General features: G+C 36.3%; 1 protein-coding gene across 1 annotated transcript; it reads right to left on the bottom strand.

The window, feature by feature from the left end:
- Positions 1-15,162: 15,162 nt before the first annotated feature.
- On the bottom strand, positions 15,163-16,144 carry LOC125863878 (uncharacterized). Its single transcript, XM_049543853.1, has 2 exons — positions 15,897-16,144; positions 15,163-15,442 (listed from the first exon to the last, which is right to left on the bottom strand). The coding sequence occupies exons 1-2, from the start codon at positions 16,142-16,144 to the stop codon at positions 15,163-15,165; spliced, it is 528 nt and encodes a 175-aa protein (XP_049399810.1).
- Between the last annotated feature and the right edge of the window lie 1,514 nt (positions 16,145-17,658).

Genomic DNA, 17,658 nt, shown 5'->3' with positions numbered 1-17,658 from the left:
CATTTTATTGATGAGAACTACCCTCGACCTTGGGGGCAAGCCAAACCACAGGGTCCACCACCCTAAAAGAAAACAAAGGGAGTTTTAATCGCGGCAAAAGTTGAGACTTCCCAAACCACTCATCGTAAACCTCCATAGGTGAGTGGTAAGGGTAAAAAGAAGGTTGTGACTAACAGAAGCTCTGTTGATAGTATGGTATCATGACCCAGGGGTATCCCCTAGACCTAACATGGCCTACAAGACCCCGAGAGGCCTCATATAAGACACTTAGCTTTCATAACACAAAATTATAGAAATGAGCGGAAATTTAAAGTATTTCAACAACATCAATGTCTTTTATAAACGAAGTGGAAGTCTAATACACTTTGTCTCAAACCATCTACAATATGAATATCTTGGGACACAGCCCATACAATAATGTTCAGAACATACAATGAAAGAACACAAGAGAAATGGTGGTCAAATCCTCGAATTCTATGAGGACTCACCAATCTATAATCCTTGCTTCTACTAAGATCCTAACCACGGGGATAAGATCGCCGAACCCTACATTTGGATAAGAAATGTAGGCAAGAGTATGTGTTTGTACAAACATGTACTAAATATAATAGCTAGCATAAACATCTAGATAAGCATAAGAGATAGATAATATAGGTCATAAAACATAACTAATATGCATCATAGTTCATATCAACATAGGAGGAATACTTCTTGAAGTAACCTCAAATCAACCATACTCATCATGGAATGCAACTCAACTAACAATCCAAGATCATCACTAATCAGAACATAGTCTAGCTTATCTTTTATAGACATGGGGAACCGTCTCTTTCCTTACTCTAAAGAAATATGGGTAGTTGCCTCTAGTCCTTCTTAACAGATGGATCATGGGTACTCACCTCTAGTCCAACTTAACATATCGATCATGGCTACTGGCCTCTTGTCCAACAACATATGACATGGGTATTCGCCTCTTGTCATTCTATCAAGATCATGGGTATTCGCCTCTAGTCCAACTTAACATATGTAGCATGGGTACTCGCCTCTTGTCCATCAACATGTGACATGGGTATTCGCCTCTTGTTATTCTATAAGGATCATGGGTACTTTCCTCTAGTCAAACTTAACATATGGATCATGGGTACTCGCCTATTGTCCAACGACATGTGACATGGGTATTCGCCTCTTGTCATTTTATAAGGATCATGGGTATTCACCTCCTGTCCAATCATATCTTAAAGACATGAAGATTCGCCTCTTGCTTATCTTTAAAGAATAAGGGTAATCGCCTCTTTATTCTACTTCATGTTATAGGGTAATCGCCTCATATCCATCTCATTTGGAGGTCCTGGGCGATTCTCTAGCCTTATCAATTTCTTAGCCATTAGCATTAGATTCATTTTAGGTGAGCAATCCTTTCAACCTAGAATCATTCAATGTGAGAAAACCTGATCACATGCATAACATAAGCAATTCATGTGGGAACTATCCCTTCCACAACAATTACATCAATAGTCAACAATTGACAACATAAGCTTTACTATCAAAGCACTACATCATATAGTCATTCTATATGCTCAGTTTCAAGAAATTCGATATCATAATCATCCCATAAGCTTCAATCTCAAAGAAATTGTAATCGTGATTCATCATATGTGCTTCAATTCTAATGTATCTCAACAATCCTAGATTGAATACATTTAAACCCACAAATTCTCCATTCATGACATAAAATCCATTTACATCAATTTCATCCTTCTAGACATGGTTTAGGCATGAGTACATGTAATTTCATCCTAAAAACATATATTAGTATCAATTCAATCATAAACTTTCATCAAACCCACAATATTGGAAGAAAACCTAACTCAAATTGGGGAATTTCATTTTCTCAATTGGGGAATTCTTAGGGACACCATGGATTAAATGAATACATGGATAAAATGCCATAATACCTTGATTACAAAGCCCACAAATTCTTGAGGAATGGAAACTTGACCTTGATCCTAGCTCCAACACTTTCTTCTTCTTCATGTTCTAGAGAGAGAAATATTTGAGAGGAAGACTTTGGGATTTCTTTTGGATTTTTGAAATAATGATTTGAATGGGTGAATTTTGGGGTTAAAATGACTTATATAGGGGTGCTAGGCTTGGGTAAAATGGCATAGCATTGAGTTAAAACAATTGGGAAAAGACCCAATAACCCCTGACTTAAAAATTGTCGAATTGGCTCATTGGAATATCACCACGGGTGATGATGACCACCACTGCCCGTCAAACAGGTCGTGAAGAAATTCAGCCTGACAATACTTCACTATTTCGGGTATAACATCTTACTCCGAGATGGGAATTGGGCAAACTCAGTGGCGTTAGAGATAGGACTTAGAGACCTTTAATTTGATAGGTCATGTGCCACCTATTCGTTTTGAGCTAAAAGATATGATCGTTTGAAGTTGACCCTAAACTCTAAGTCTAATGAAAAGCCCTTCACAGACGACTTCACGAACTATGTGGGGCTTCATGGGACGTTTTGATGCCCGTGTCCCTTACCAGTAGCTAGGTTGCCACCCCTCTTCGCCGATAAACCAACTCTTGTCCACGATCCCTCCCACGTACCGTGGTGGCGTTCACGAGCCGTCTAGTGGCTCGTGGGGAGGGTCCCTATTTTGGGAAGCCTTGCCTAGCTACTAATTGGCCCTCTACGAGTGTCACCACGACCTGTGGTCCCCACCACGAGGTGTCATGGTGGTCATGGAAGGTTAGGGTAGTGTTGTTGGTTACTGCCTAAGGTCTACGGGCACCACCACGACTCGTTGTGCCCTCCACAATCCATGTGGCCTTCATGGTGGGTGCCTAGGATAAATCTTATGTTTAACCACTCACTTGGACCCTTGCTTAGGCAACTAAATTTTGAGGTGTTACATTATCTCCCCCTTGGAGACATTCGTCCTCTAATGGCATTCTAGAGACCTCTTAACTGGAAAGACTCAAGACTAGCAGCCCAACATGGATGCAACTCATCTAAATTCACAAACCAAGGAGGAAATATTGACTCCAAGCTAAACATACTCAATGCACTATAAGGAAGGTAGGTACTGCATCTAGCAACTCAATATGCATGGAATTTCTAAACTACTCATGTCCAAGGAAGAACTACCATCTCCAAGCTAAAAGCCTGCTCAACACAATCGCATAGAGCCTATATGCAATCTATACACAAAACATATATCCAAGGAGGAATGCTCAACTCCAAGCTAAGGCATGTTCATCAATTCATCTCATGAAGTCTATAGGCAACTCATACATAATGCACAACAACATGAGGAAAACATCAATCATGTATACTCATTTTCTTTCAAAACACAAGTTTTCATGAACATTCATAGAATAAGGAAATCATGGGAATATCTAAAACACACGTGACAACCAAATCAAAGAACAAACAATGAGGAACTCGTTACCTCAAGCTATAGTAGAAGGAAAAAGATGGGGATATCGGGACATCATATCGGCCTTGCCCTCCCAAGTAGCACCCTCAACTGAATGATTCCTTCACAATACTTTCACGGAAGCAACTTTCTTAATTCTTAATTTCTTAACTTGCCGGTCTAACATCTCAACCGGAACTTCCTCATAAGAACTTTCATCATCTCCCAAACCTTCTAAGGGAACTACGGATATTGGATCTCCAACAAACTTTTTCAATCATAGAGACATGGAAAACCGGATGCACCGATGCCAACTCCTTAGGCAACGCTAACTCATAAGCAATGTTACCAACATGTCTCAAGATCTCATATGGGCCTACAAAACGGGGACTAAGCTTCACTTTCTCTCTTGATATTGATAATTGAAACCTATTGAATTACATTATGTTCACGTTATTTATTTTCATTCTACAAGAAGTTAGAGCACTTCCATACTTCAAACTGGAATTCTCTTTCATACCATTCCTCATGGGATCGACGCCTACTCACCATTGGGTTTATACATGTTAGCAACCGCCTACACTTTGAATTATAAGAGGTGTAGTTGAGCATTATCATTAACTTGCTTGAAAATTCTTAATAAATATAGCAGTTGCTACTGCACAATTCAAACTTATTTTGAAATTCTCAACAAGTATAAAAATTAATGTGATAAATTTTATAACTTTTCTGAAAGACTCATAAAGTACAGTAGATCCTACAGCAGAGTTCATACTTGTCTTGAAATTCTTAGAAAGTACAACAATTGTTGTAATAGATTTTATAATTATGTGGAAATGCTCAACAAGTATAGAAATTGTTGTAGAAGAATTCTTACTTGTTTAAAAATTGTTCAACAATTTAATGTGCATAGAAAAAAAATAAGATCATTATATATAAAAAATGAAACAAGTTCACAAACAACAACAAGAATTTGAAATAAGTTTTTATGGAGCAGCTCACTCCGACCGTATACTTTTTTGTGCCCAACACTTTTGCATATGGAGCATTTTTTTTGTTGGAAATGATTCCCTGATTCCCGGACCTTTGCTTCATCTTCCTTCATCCCACTTGATCCGACTCAATATGTGAATGAATTATTTCTCTCTAAATCTTCATAATAATTGACTAAAATGTGTCACATGAAACAAAAGTTTTCCCCCAACTATGTAAAAATGTATGTCTCTACCTTATAATACAATAATCATAAATTTGCCTCTGATAGTCTTCTTAAAATTTAATATGAACCGCTATCATTGCTATGTGAATAAGGTATTTTATCCATGTCAAACACTTTACAAGTAAATGATTTGGAAAGCAAATCGATAGTTTCAACTCCATCATGTCCGGGTGACAATATACTTGTAGTTGAGTTTGCTATGATTGTTTCAATCAAAGGAACAAAGATAATTTGTATCCTCATAATTTTCATATGCCTTCGATGGAATATTGCTATGAACCTCTTATTTATTTCATCAAATAGAGAAGTTATGGAAAATTCTCTTTTATCAAAAAACATTGTTTTAACCGACTTAGTAATGTTTGTTGTCATAATACTACACCTGTTAAAATAAGCACTCCAAACTACTAAATATTATGAACAAATACAACAACAACTGAAATATATTTAAGCCACTGAAACACTATTTCATCAGTTGGTCCATCTATTTCATTAGTTGTGCATCTAATGTCGCAACTTTTATAGTAGTTGCTAAAACATCTATGCAACACATGCTAAAATAAACACAATTTCTGAAATACACACAGTTAGTTATTAAGATCTATCCAAACTTTGAAGTTTCACAACTCTCAGCTCCCACTTACACTCAGGACGTACATATTTCAAACAAATCACATCACACAGATTGATTAACTTTTTAAATCTAACATTTCACTTCATACAAGTAGTTTTTAGCGCAACATTTAGTTCTTGTTTATTCACAAATTATATGCCATTGTAAAAACCCATTTTGTCTTCTTAAACATGATAACTTGCATATGTTAATTGTTTAGTTGTCGGTGTATTGCTGGAAAATTCAGGAGTACAAATTTGTTCAAATGTACTTTCTTTATCTGTAATATCCATATTGATTCCATTATATTCATCATTTAATATTTGTTCGTCTTGGGAGAAATTGTCGTTCTTTACCAACCTTGTTACCACGTATGTCCGTAAGATATGTCTAGTTTTATCTTACAAATAAGTACACAAACTCTTAATCTTTTGTCGTTAAAGAAACCGCCCTCTCCTTTTTACTGTTGTTGTGTATGAACGTAATATCAACATCTGTAAACTCACAATTTTTATATCGTAATGAAAAATCACCGCTATTTTATTTATAATAACTATGGCCTTCTAATGCCAAATATAGCAATTATTGGACTCAATTAATTTACCATTGCAATGAACCTATAATTAGTATTTTGTCCTCTATTAATGACATTCAAGGTACCTGAAGAGATTATGATAATATAAAAATTTAGTCATGACATGAGAGAAAAAAAAAGTGACAAAAATTGTTGTAAGTGATAAGCATCTGATGCTACTATTACAGTAGTTGCTTAAACATATTGTCATGACCCAAGGTAGCCCTTAAGCGTAACATGGCAAATAAGACCACGAGAGGCTCCGTACAGTCCACTTAGCATTCATCATAAAACATAATAGAATACAAAAGATTTAAAGGAGATTTTCAACATATAAGAGATTATAAAGTGAAGCGGAAGTCTAAACATTGTCTCAAAGACATATAGTATATAAGAAATGATCAGGGCATAGCACGTACATCAATTTCAAAATTGGAAGTAAATAAAAAAAGTGAAACCAAAGCTCGGTCCTCGGAACATGAGGACACACCAATCTTCAAGCTTCTATATAGGATCCTTAGCCACAAAAGTGCTAATTTGAAAAGATGGTCCCTACATTTAGGGAAATGTAGGCAAGAGTATGTGTTAGTACAAATATGTACCAAGTATGATAGTGATGCATAAAACATGTGAAATCATGCAAAAAGGGAAATTTTCGTAATATGCAATGACCAAGCTAAAACATGATATAAAAGCGTTAGAAAGCGTAAGTCATAAAACATGGTCAATGCAAGTAGACTTCGTCTTGAAACATATGTAAGATACTTCTTAGAGTAACCTTGACTCATTAGTATGTGAGAATTACCTTTACCCGATATGTAAGACCGTATGAGCTATCAATATGGAATTTGGGGTCTACCGCACACCTAAAAGAGGTGTCCTACTTGCCAACGTAAGACCATGAACTTCTAGCTAATGTCTATCTAGACAAATCCTATGTCGGCATATAGTTTATAGGACATGTGTAATCGCCAGTTGTCCACTATATGCTAAGCATAATTCTCACGAAATATTCATTAGTCTTATTCATCTTTTTCTTTTATAGGACTTGGGTAATCGCCTCTTGTCATTATATCATAAAACATGGGTAATCGCCGCTTGTCTTTTATTAGAGGACATGGGTAATTGTTGCTTGCCTCATTCTTAGAATAGGTTCTTAACATTCATTCATTTTAGGTGAGAAGACTTTCAAACTTAGAATCCTTTATGTGATAAAACCCTTTCACATTCATGCATGAGGTAATTATGTGAGAAATCCTTTCACAACAATTAACAATAACAACAACATAGGTGCTTCATTCTCAGAGCCATTTACATCATACCCTGTCAATTTCATAAGAACATGCATAATTTCATAAATCTTCTTTCATAGTTAAAACCCCACTTTCAATCATAAATATCAAGAAAACATGGTTTAAGCATGGGTTCATGGGGATTCATCTTAAAATCATGAAATATAACTCAATTCATGCATAATAATACATAAACCAATCAAATAAATCAATATTTAAAGGAACCCATGACTTGGAAGAAAACCCTAACTCAATTAGGGATTTCTAACTTTCTAAATTGGAGAATTTAAGAACTCCATGGAGGAAAGGGATCCATGGGTGAAAACTATCATACCTCAATGCCAAAAGCATGCCTTCAATAGTGGAATTGGAGGATTGACATGAAACCCAAGTTGACTCCTTCTTTTTCAAACTTTCTAAAGAGAGATATATTTTGGAGAGGAAAACTTGTTCTTCTTTTAGTAATTTGATAGAATGATTACAATTGGGGAAATTTGGGTTTAAAATACACATGTATAGGGCATTAGGTGAAGGGTAAAATGAAATAGCATTAGGCTAGAACAATTAGGAAAAGACCCAAAAGTTCTTAAGAAAGTTAACTACCGACCTCACTCGCGCCCCAATCTATGGTCTGTTGGTCAGACCACGGACCATCCTGGTTGGTTGTGGTTAAGATAAGAGATCAATAATTATGGACCCCCAACAACTGACAATACCTATGGCTTGTGGGTCCATTAACAGATCGTGGACCACGATCTTAGGTCCCAACTCTTGGCCTTAAAATCTCTCTAAGTCTAGGATTCACCTACGAGACTTATCTACGGCTCATTAATTGAATGATGGATTGTCCTAGTGAACCGTTGAAAAAGGAGTGGAGGTTGACATTTTTGGAAAATTGTTACTTTTTGACCACGCCACCACCAACGGGCCATCATTCCACTTATGGGCCATAGGTTGTCATCTGTGCTGGCACCAGGTCTGTGAAGAACTGAAATTTTCTCCCTTTTTGGATCCGAGATGTTACATATATGCACGAGTTGCTAAGAATATGTGACAACTCTATCTGTTTCAATAGTTTCTACATTTGTTTCAATAATTGGTGCATATATTGATGCAAATACTATATCATTTGCTATGAATATGAGACAATTGCAATTGTTTCAGTAGGTGCTGCATTGGTTTCAACAATTGTCCCATATGCTTATGCAACCACTATAGTAGTTGCTGAAATGTTTGCAATAATTGATGAAACGTATGCAACAGTTCCTAAAATAATTTTAAAATAAATTTTTATGAGTAATGCCTTTAATAGTATATTATTCACTTACCAAAATAGTTGAAATCATCTCTCGTACAATTTTCAGTGCTACACAATGAAATTTAGTCCATAATATAGGTTAAATGATTTAACTTTCATTCATCGATTCTTCTAACACGAAGAAAAGGAAGAAGAAGAAAGAGCAGAAACAACAACAACTACAACTAAAGAAGAAAAAGAAGAAGAAGAACAAGACAAAGAAGAAGAAAAACAAGAAGAAGAAATTGAGGCGGGGTGAATGATGGATAGAAGGACCAAGGAAGGCGGGAGAGGCAGATCAGAAAATAAGCACATATTCCCATTTTTTATTATTAGGATTAGTGTAATGACCCTTGGGGTCATTTGTATTTTTATATGTGTTTTTCCTATTTTTCCCCTTCCCGCAGCTTCCTTATATCTTTTGTGTGGTGATGGGTTGGGTGGCATGCTCCCCAGGCATTTATTTTAGTTTTGGGCAAGATTTGGGGTTTTGTAAGCTTAATGCTTGAAAGAGATGATTTTAGTCAACATTTGCAAATTCTACCATTCGATAGGAATTTTTTCAGTTCCATCATCTTTGGAAGGTCATTTTTGTCTATTGTGCTAATCTGTTTAAGTTGGTGATATGGGTAAATGGATCTATATTAATTCTCTATATGTTGTTGATAGTTTGACAATGATCTACGGCTCTTTGAAAGGGAAAAGTGCCTGAATTATAGTTCGTGTGTAGTTTTCGGCCTGTAGGTAGGTAATGGGTTCATTTTCTTATATTTGTCTTTGTTAGATTGATTATATTTGGGTAGTAATTCTCGATTTAGGTTGAAACCTTAGGTTGTGTTGAGCATTATTGATCCTTGGAGAATTATGGCCATAGGTTGGGTTGTCTAGTTTTAGTTAGAGGAGCCTTAGTTTAGGTAATCTTACGTGAGTAGTATCTTTAGACCTTGCTTCTAAGTTGCGTGAAACTTAGGATTGTCTTGCATTTGATTGGTTTTGTAGGTTTGATTGATGGTATGGATCCTTGAGTTGTGGTTTTTTATTGTTTTTTTATATTTTTGGACTTGAGGTCGTAAGCTTGGATTAGCAAGAGATCCAAGTTAGTACTCTTGTGGTGTGACAGGTGTTCTACCCATTTTTTTGTGTAATACATGACTTGGTTTGTGAAAAAGGAATATACCTTAATGAGTTGGAAGTCCTTGAGACCTATTCAGAATTAAAAGTGGTAAAAAGCCGATTATTTGTTTTATCACACCTTTGAGGTGCTTTTCCTCTAATGCGCTTGTTAGGTCATTTCAGGCGGCCTATTGGCCTAGGCTCGGGCTTCACTCTACTACTCCAATTTACTTTGATGATAAGATCAAAATACCATCACAGGTGGCTCATTGATACATATATTTGGGTTATGGGTAAGCTTGACGTGCCATATCGAGTGACACATGGATACATCTATCTAAGTTATCGACTTACCATTAAGCTTGAGGCACCATTCGAGTCGGCTCGATGTTTCTTCAGGCTTAGGATATTTCCTTTCTTGTTGTTTTACATTATACCATTACATTAGTTGCTTTTAAGTGTGTTGATTGTTTGATCTTATGTATAATTGTTTGTTATCATATGCATGTTCTCCATTATATTCTTGTTGTGCCTTTTTTCCCTTGACTTGCTAGTTTCTTCATGCTTCTTATACATAGTTTATCTTTCTGAGCTCGGTCGGAATATGATGTCTATTGGGTACCCCGTGTTTTGGTACTTATACTGCACTTCTACATCTTATTGTGATGCAAGTCCCAGTTTGAGCCACCCGCAGAAAGCATTTGGATCTCCCTTGGTGGCCACATACTTTGATTTGTGGTGAGCTATCGATGTTTAGAGACTTGCCACTGTCCTTCTTTTGTACACACTCATTTTTTATTTTGGAGTAGTGAGTCCTCTGAATAGTTTTATGGCTTTTTGCTTATAGTAGCTCCTATATAGGTGCTACCAGGTCCGTGGATTGGTATCTTGTGTTAGTTTATCTTTTGGTCAGTTTTGGGCCTATTTTGTACATTTTATATCGTACTATAGATATATATTATATGTCCCTTCTTTCTATATACATTACCCTTGTCTTGTACTTTTATTATTTTTGTCTTATATATTTTGGGTCTTCCAAATCTTGGTGTTTGTAATTAACCTTGTCCACTCTGTGGGTTGTAGTGCACCACTTAGAAACGACATTCCAGACTCAATATAATTGATGAAACACTTATCTAAAGATATTTCGTCAGTTAGCATATATTGGGTCAAAGTGTTAACAAAGGTGCAGTTTATTTAAAAAATATTCAATGTCCCCTAAAACTAATTATGAACTTGTCACCCTTATTACATACTTAAAACTTGTACCACACCTTTTCAAATTCAAGACTTTTTGGTCACCCTTAGGCCTTAATTGATTCACCCTAGTTTCTTGTAAAACCCCATATATTTCTAAGCTAAGACCGAATTACTTTCAGTATGAATATAGACTTGTACTATATGGTTCCTAGTTGTTTGTGTGTATTAAGGTTCATTATGAAGTGTAAAAGATGTGTCATAAGTGATTTAGAGTCATTAGGGACCTCTAACAATAAGTCGACTTTAATGTTTCCCTACTGATTTAGTTTTTCTATGAGCTCGTGAAGGAATAAACTTAAAGTAACCTTAACTCTAAAATTAAAGAGTTAAGTGACTCATAACCTACGAAATTAAAATTCTATGAGTCTTCTTTCCAAAGCCACCGATTGTTTGTTCATCAATGTTTTGAGTAAAAAGTTATGGTTGTTTTTCTAAAACTTGTCCAGACAGGAGAATTTGGCGAAGACACCTGTCATTTTGGCAAATCATTGGTGTTATCATAACCCAAAGAACACCGTAGATGTGAAAAGGATAATAGGATCCCAAAAGACCTTAAACAAGCCACTTGACATAAGAAATGATAATAATTGAAAGAAAGACAAGATTAATAGTCTCGATCAACATCATTAATACCAAAAGAAACAGAGTACAACTCATAAGGGGAAACGTCTAATATCAGACAGAGGCCTCAACTATCCTAGTATGAGGCTAGGAAAGACCCCTAACTCACAAAGTATGAAACTAAAATGGCATGAAAAAAAAGCAACATAGGTGGCATTGCCCTTAGAAAATGAGGAGTCACCAATAATCAACGCAAAATAAATCCACTAGCCACGTGTGTGACATAAAACATCAGACCCTATAGTTTGAAATAATATAGGCACAATATGCACCGGTACTTTGAATGTGCTGAGTATGGAAAAAATTCATAAAAATTTAAAACATGAAAATATGGGAACTTAAATACGATATGCATGACCAAGTAAAAGCGTAATAAAAACTGTAAAGATAAATCATAATTGATGAACAAGGTCAATGCAGACTTGAAATAGATAGGAATAGGCTTTTGATAAAACCTTTGAAGAAAACATAGTTCAATTATCTCATATTTACCGTTAACTGCCAATAAGACCATTGAGCTATAACATGGAATCCAGTGTGACCATCCCACCTAAAAGAGAGAGTACTTCTTTCCAAGGTAAGGAGCCCATACATTCAATCTTCCAGAAGTGGATCCTCTAGATTGGGTCATTTAAGACAATCGTATGGGGCACACAGTTAGGGAGAAAAGGATTGTTTTTAGAGACCCGTCCTCTGATAATGGAGTGCCTCAATCTCAAGGTCCTCTCAAGGCTAAGTAAAATGCCAATGGAGTAGACAAAGCCATAATTATATCAAAGTACTCAGAAAGTCTATAACCAAGACTCCTAGTAAAACCATAAATTTGTATTAGAGTACCGCCTTTTAAAACCATGATTTTGTAACTGTTTATTTAGGCACTTACCTACCTAAGAATCTAAATAATGATTTTCTTTCAATTGTGAGAAAAAGTTTCACAAATCATTGATACTTTATCTTAAAAGCAACCTTTAGTCATAATAATCAATCTCATAAAACATGCATAAATCCACAACCATAACTCATAAGATCATAATCATAGTTGAAGTACTAATGAATTAGCTCAAAATGAAATCAATTGGAACACATGTAATTGAATCAAATCATGCATAATAAGAGTTCATATAAGCAATGATATTATTATGAATTTAACCCATGAAGATTTTACCTAAAAATGTAAGAATTGGGTAAAATAAATGGGAGAATTGAGTATCTTTTGGAACCCAATGGATGAAAAGTGTCACGGCCCAGGGGTACACCCTAGATGTAATATGACACATAGAACACCGAAGGACTCCATGTAAGCCACTTAACATATCATAACATAAGATAATAGAAAATTGCAGAAATTTTAAAACATTTTCCATACAATAAAAGTCCTTTATAAAACCAAAGCGGAAGTCTTATTCCAATTGTCTCAAACCATCTAGAACATGAATATCTTTGGGATGCAATCCATACGAAAGTCTAAAACATAAAAGAAATATATAAAAGAAACGGTGAACAAATCCTCGATGCCATGAGGACTCACCAAGTCTTCAACTCCTTGCTCTACTAGAAATCTAGCCACGAGAATGGAACTCAATATCGCCGGACCCTACATTTGAGAAGAATGTAGGCAAGATTATGCATTAGTAGAAAAGTACAAAATATGATAGCTAGCATAACATCACAAAAGAATAACATAATGGTTAGTCAACCTAAGTCATATGCCATAATCATAAGACAAACTACATGAAACATAAACTATAAGCATAAGAGACAACAACATAGTCATAGGCATATTCTCTAACATAGGCATAATATAAGCATTAGTCAACCCTTAGTCCTTCATATCATAAGAGGAATACTTTATAAGTAGCTTCATGTCATACTTCTGCAATGCATGGATAAAAACCCCATAAACTCACCCATACTAAGTACCACCTTAGGCCTTCATACATACTTACCATCTTTGATATCATCCTTAGCTTAATTCTCATAGACAAGGGAATCTCTCACCTTTAGTCAATCATAACAAGGAAGGCAACTATAGCATAATCCAACTTAAACATACATCATCTATGAGAACACTTTCTAGGTAACATTAAGTCATACTTGTGCAATGCATGGATAAGACAACATAATCCCATCCATACTAAGTACCACTTTAGGTCATCATACTCATACTTCTTGGTTGGGGACTAATTCCTCTTTTAAAACATTGGAAAACTAGGAGATACTTCTTTAAGCACATCTTAGTCCCTCTTCTTTACTTTTGAACACTATGAGATACTTTTTCAAGCATGCCTAAGTTCATTAATCACTTGAACACTATGAGATACTTTATTAAGCATGTCCAAGTTCATTAGGTATTTGAACTCTTGGAGATGCTTCCTCAAGCATATCTTAGTTCATTATGTTTGAACACTTGGAGATGCTTCATTAAGCATGTCTTAGTTCATTAATGCTTGTGAATACTTGGAGATACCTTTTCAAGTATGTCTTAGTTCATTGGATATGGACATTGCAACAAGAAACCCGGACTACTCTATGTGAAGGCTTCCCTCTCATGAGACCTACTTTTGGAAAACCCGAACTCTACTATGTGAGAGTTCTCCCTTACTTTGGAAGCCCGGACTCAACTAAGTGTGAGCCTCCTTTATCTTGGAGACCCGTACCCGATTATGTGTGAACCTCCATCTTAGTGTTTAAAGGTTCAATCTCAAGCCTTACTAGTCATGATCCATCACATATACATTATTCTAATTCAATTCATGTCCACATGCTTTTATTCTTGAACAATTACTATACATGTCATCAATCCTAGAAGATCATCTACGAATCTTCAATTTCCCCTTCACAAGGCATAAACCCACATTACATAAATTTCATCAATTAGACTAGGGTTAAGTATATAAAACATGTAATTTCAAATTAATAACATGATTCACAACTAATTCTATCATAACTGATCATTATCCTCTCAATTGGATCAATATACAACAACACCCACAATATAAGAAGAAACCCTAACTAGATTGGGGGGTTCATCTTCACAATTGGGGGGAATTCTAGGGGACTCCATGGATGGCAGAATCCATGGATGAATAAGCTATCATACGTTGATTATAAAGACTTACAAATCTTGCAACAATGGAGTCTTGAATTGACCTAGTTTGCTTCCCTTCTTCTTCTTCTTCTACTTTACTTTCTAGAGAGAATTTCGTGAAGGGAATTGGGTTTCTTTTGGTGAGTTGAAATAATGTCTAGGATCAATGAATTTATGGGTCTAAGTTTTATATAGGTGGTCAAAATTTTAATAAAGCTACACCACTTAACCCCTAATTAATTCCAGAAAGTTCCATAATGCCTCCACTTAACTGCTTAAGACCAAGGTTCTTCCTCACCCACGAGATAACGCCCATGGGCCGTGGGTGGACCAATGGGCGTGCTGGTCAACGGTTGGTGGTGGCCTGCATTTTGTTTCTGGGACCCTGACCCATGACCCCTACCCATGGGGCGTGGGTCCCCTTTCGTGAATCTACTATTTTGGGCAGCTTTCTTGGGCAGTCGCAGGGTCCTCCTCAAGGACCCTTGGTTGGTCCTTGGGGAGTCGTACCTTGACTTTCAAAAGTCTTAACATATAAAGTCAAAAAAGACTAAATAATATCAGAATCTAGTAAAGCATAAGATACATACCAGTATCAAAATTCGGAGGTTAGTCTTGATCATCTCTAGCTTGAAGAGCATAGAACATATTCTTCAATTAAGCATCCCCATCCGAACTACTGGTGGCAATTTTCTTATCCTCTCTTCCCTTAGCCTTAATCACCGGGCAATCGCTCATTTTGTGCCCTCTCTTACCACAACCATAACAACCCTCCATGTCGGCTAGGCACTTACCATGGTGATTCCTCCCACACTTGGTGCAAGTAGGCTTAGGTGATGGAGACCCACCACCTTTCTCTTGGTTAAACCTAGGAGTATTGGGAGAATCTTGACCAGAATATCTTTGTTTGAACTTAGGTCTACCTTTTCCATCAGACCTAGCATTGGAGAAGTTCTCATTACCGGTCCTAGCTGTTTTTACCTCCCTATTCTTTTTCTTGAGTTTTGATTTCTTAATTTGTTGGGCATACACTATAAGACGTGAGATATCCATATCCCCCAACAAGCATTTTCGTACGACATTCTTTTGCTACTAAGTCGGACACTCCCATCATGATCTTATTCATTCTAGCCCTCAAATTTGCCACTATAGTTGTAGTATTCTTGGAGAAATGGGTAAATTTCAAGGCATACTCCTTAATACTCACGCTACCTTGCTTAAGGTTAATAAACTATTGCATCTTAGCCTCCCTAATTTATGGGGGAAAGAACTTATCAAATAATGCTAACTTAAACACCTCCAACACTATGGGACCCGCTTCTACCGGTCTACTCTCCTTCTATTGATCATATTATAATTGTGTTACACTTCTCAATTGGTAAGCGGCTAACTCTGATTTCTCTACCGAAGTCACCTCAATAATAGCAAGTAATTTATAAACCTCATCTATAAACTCCTTAGGATCATCTTCCAGTTTGGAGCCATAAAACTCCAGAGGGTTCATCCTCATAATATCCCTCACTCTTAAGGCCGCGGAATTCACATTAGGATTCATCGGAGCTACCATCTCTCTGTTGACTTGAGCCGTCATGGCTTGAGCCAACATTTGGATAGCCGACCTAAACTCCAAATTTGTCATATTCTCCCCTATAGGGTCAATTGGAGCTTGGGGAGGAGCTTAGAGAGGAACCTCTTGATCCATACTGTTTTCCTCATTCCTCCTAGCATTTGCGTTTGTATTAGCCATACCCTAAAAACCAACAGGCATGGATTAGGAGAAAGACATAATAGAGCTAAACTCTATGGCACGACGCAGAGAATGAAGAGGTGAAGTTTCCTAAACATCCAATATTCTCCTATTCATAAATATGGCGTGCGTCACATTTATGAAGAAGACTCTACTAGCCGTGGTTTGAGACATCCCAGAAACATTCTAAGCCTTGTGCTCTGGCTACAAAGTTTGTCACGACCCAGGACACCCTAGATGTAACATAACACATACAACCCCGAAGGACTCCATGTAAGCCACTTAGCATATCATAACATAAGATAATAAAAAAGTGCGGAAATTTTAAAACATTTTCCATACAATCAAAGTCTTTTTTGAAAGCAAAGCGAAAGTCTTATTACAGTTGTCTCAAACCATATAAAACATGAATATCTTTGGCATGCAGGCCATACAAAAGTCTAAAACATAAAAGATAGATATAAAAGGAACGGTGAACAAATCCTCGATGCTATGAGGACTCACCAAGTCTTCAACTCCTTGCTCTACTAGAAATGTTGCCACGAGAATAGAACTCAATATCGCCAGACCCTACAATTGATAAGACTGTAAGCAAAAGTATGCATTAGTACAAAAGTACTAAATATGATAGCTAGCATAACACCACAAGAGCATAACATAAGGGTTAGTCAACATAAGTCGTATGCCATAATCATAAGGGATACTTCATGAAATATATACTATAAGCATAAGCGACAACAACATAGTCATATGCATAATCTCCAACATAGGCATAATATAAGCATTAGTCCACCCATAGTCCTTCATATCATAAGAGGAACACTTTATAAGTAGCTTCAAGTCATACTTGTTCATTGCATGGATAAGACCCCATAATCTCACCCACACTAAGTACCACGTTAGGCCATCATAGATACTTACCATCTTTGATCTCATCCATAGCTTAATTCTCATAGACAAGAGAATCTCTCACCTTTAGTCAAACATAACAAGGAAGAAAACTATAGCACAATCCAACTTAAACATAAATCATATGATAGAAACACTTTCTAGGCAACCTTAAGTCATATTTGTGCAATGCATAGATAAGAACCCATAATCCCATCCATACTAAGTACCACTTTAGGTCATCACACTCATACTTCTTGGTTGGGGGACTAATTCCTCTTTTAAAACATTTGAACACTAGGAGATACTTCTTTATGCACATCTTAGTCCCTCATATATACTTTTGAACACTATGAGATACTTCTTCAAGCATGACTAAGTTCATTATTAACTTGAACAATATGAGATACTTTATTAAGTATGTCTAAGTTCATTAGGTATTTGAACTCTCGGAGATGCTTCCTCAAGCACGTCTTTGTTCATTATGTAAAAACACTTGGAGATGCTTTATTAAGCAT

Source organism: Solanum stenotomum, chromosome 5, assembly GCF_019186545.1.
Source record: "Solanum stenotomum isolate F172 chromosome 5, ASM1918654v1, whole genome shotgun sequence".
NCBI lineage: Eukaryota > Viridiplantae > Streptophyta > Magnoliopsida > Solanales > Solanaceae > Solanum > Solanum stenotomum.
Note: the sequence above shows the minus strand (reverse complement) of the source record. Positions and strands in the feature narration are given on the sequence as shown.

What these genes read in the sequence shown, in the direction of transcription:
- LOC125863878 (XM_049543853.1), bottom strand. Translation starts at nt 16,144, where the DNA reads ATGACAAATTTGGAGTTTAGGTCGGCTATCCAAATGTTGGCTCAAGCC. An exon ending in ACTTCGGTAGAGAAATCAGA is followed by an intron (nt 15,443 to 15,896) that starts GTTAGCCGCTTA and finishes CTCCAATGCTAG; the next exon opens with GTCTGATGGAAAAGGTAGAC.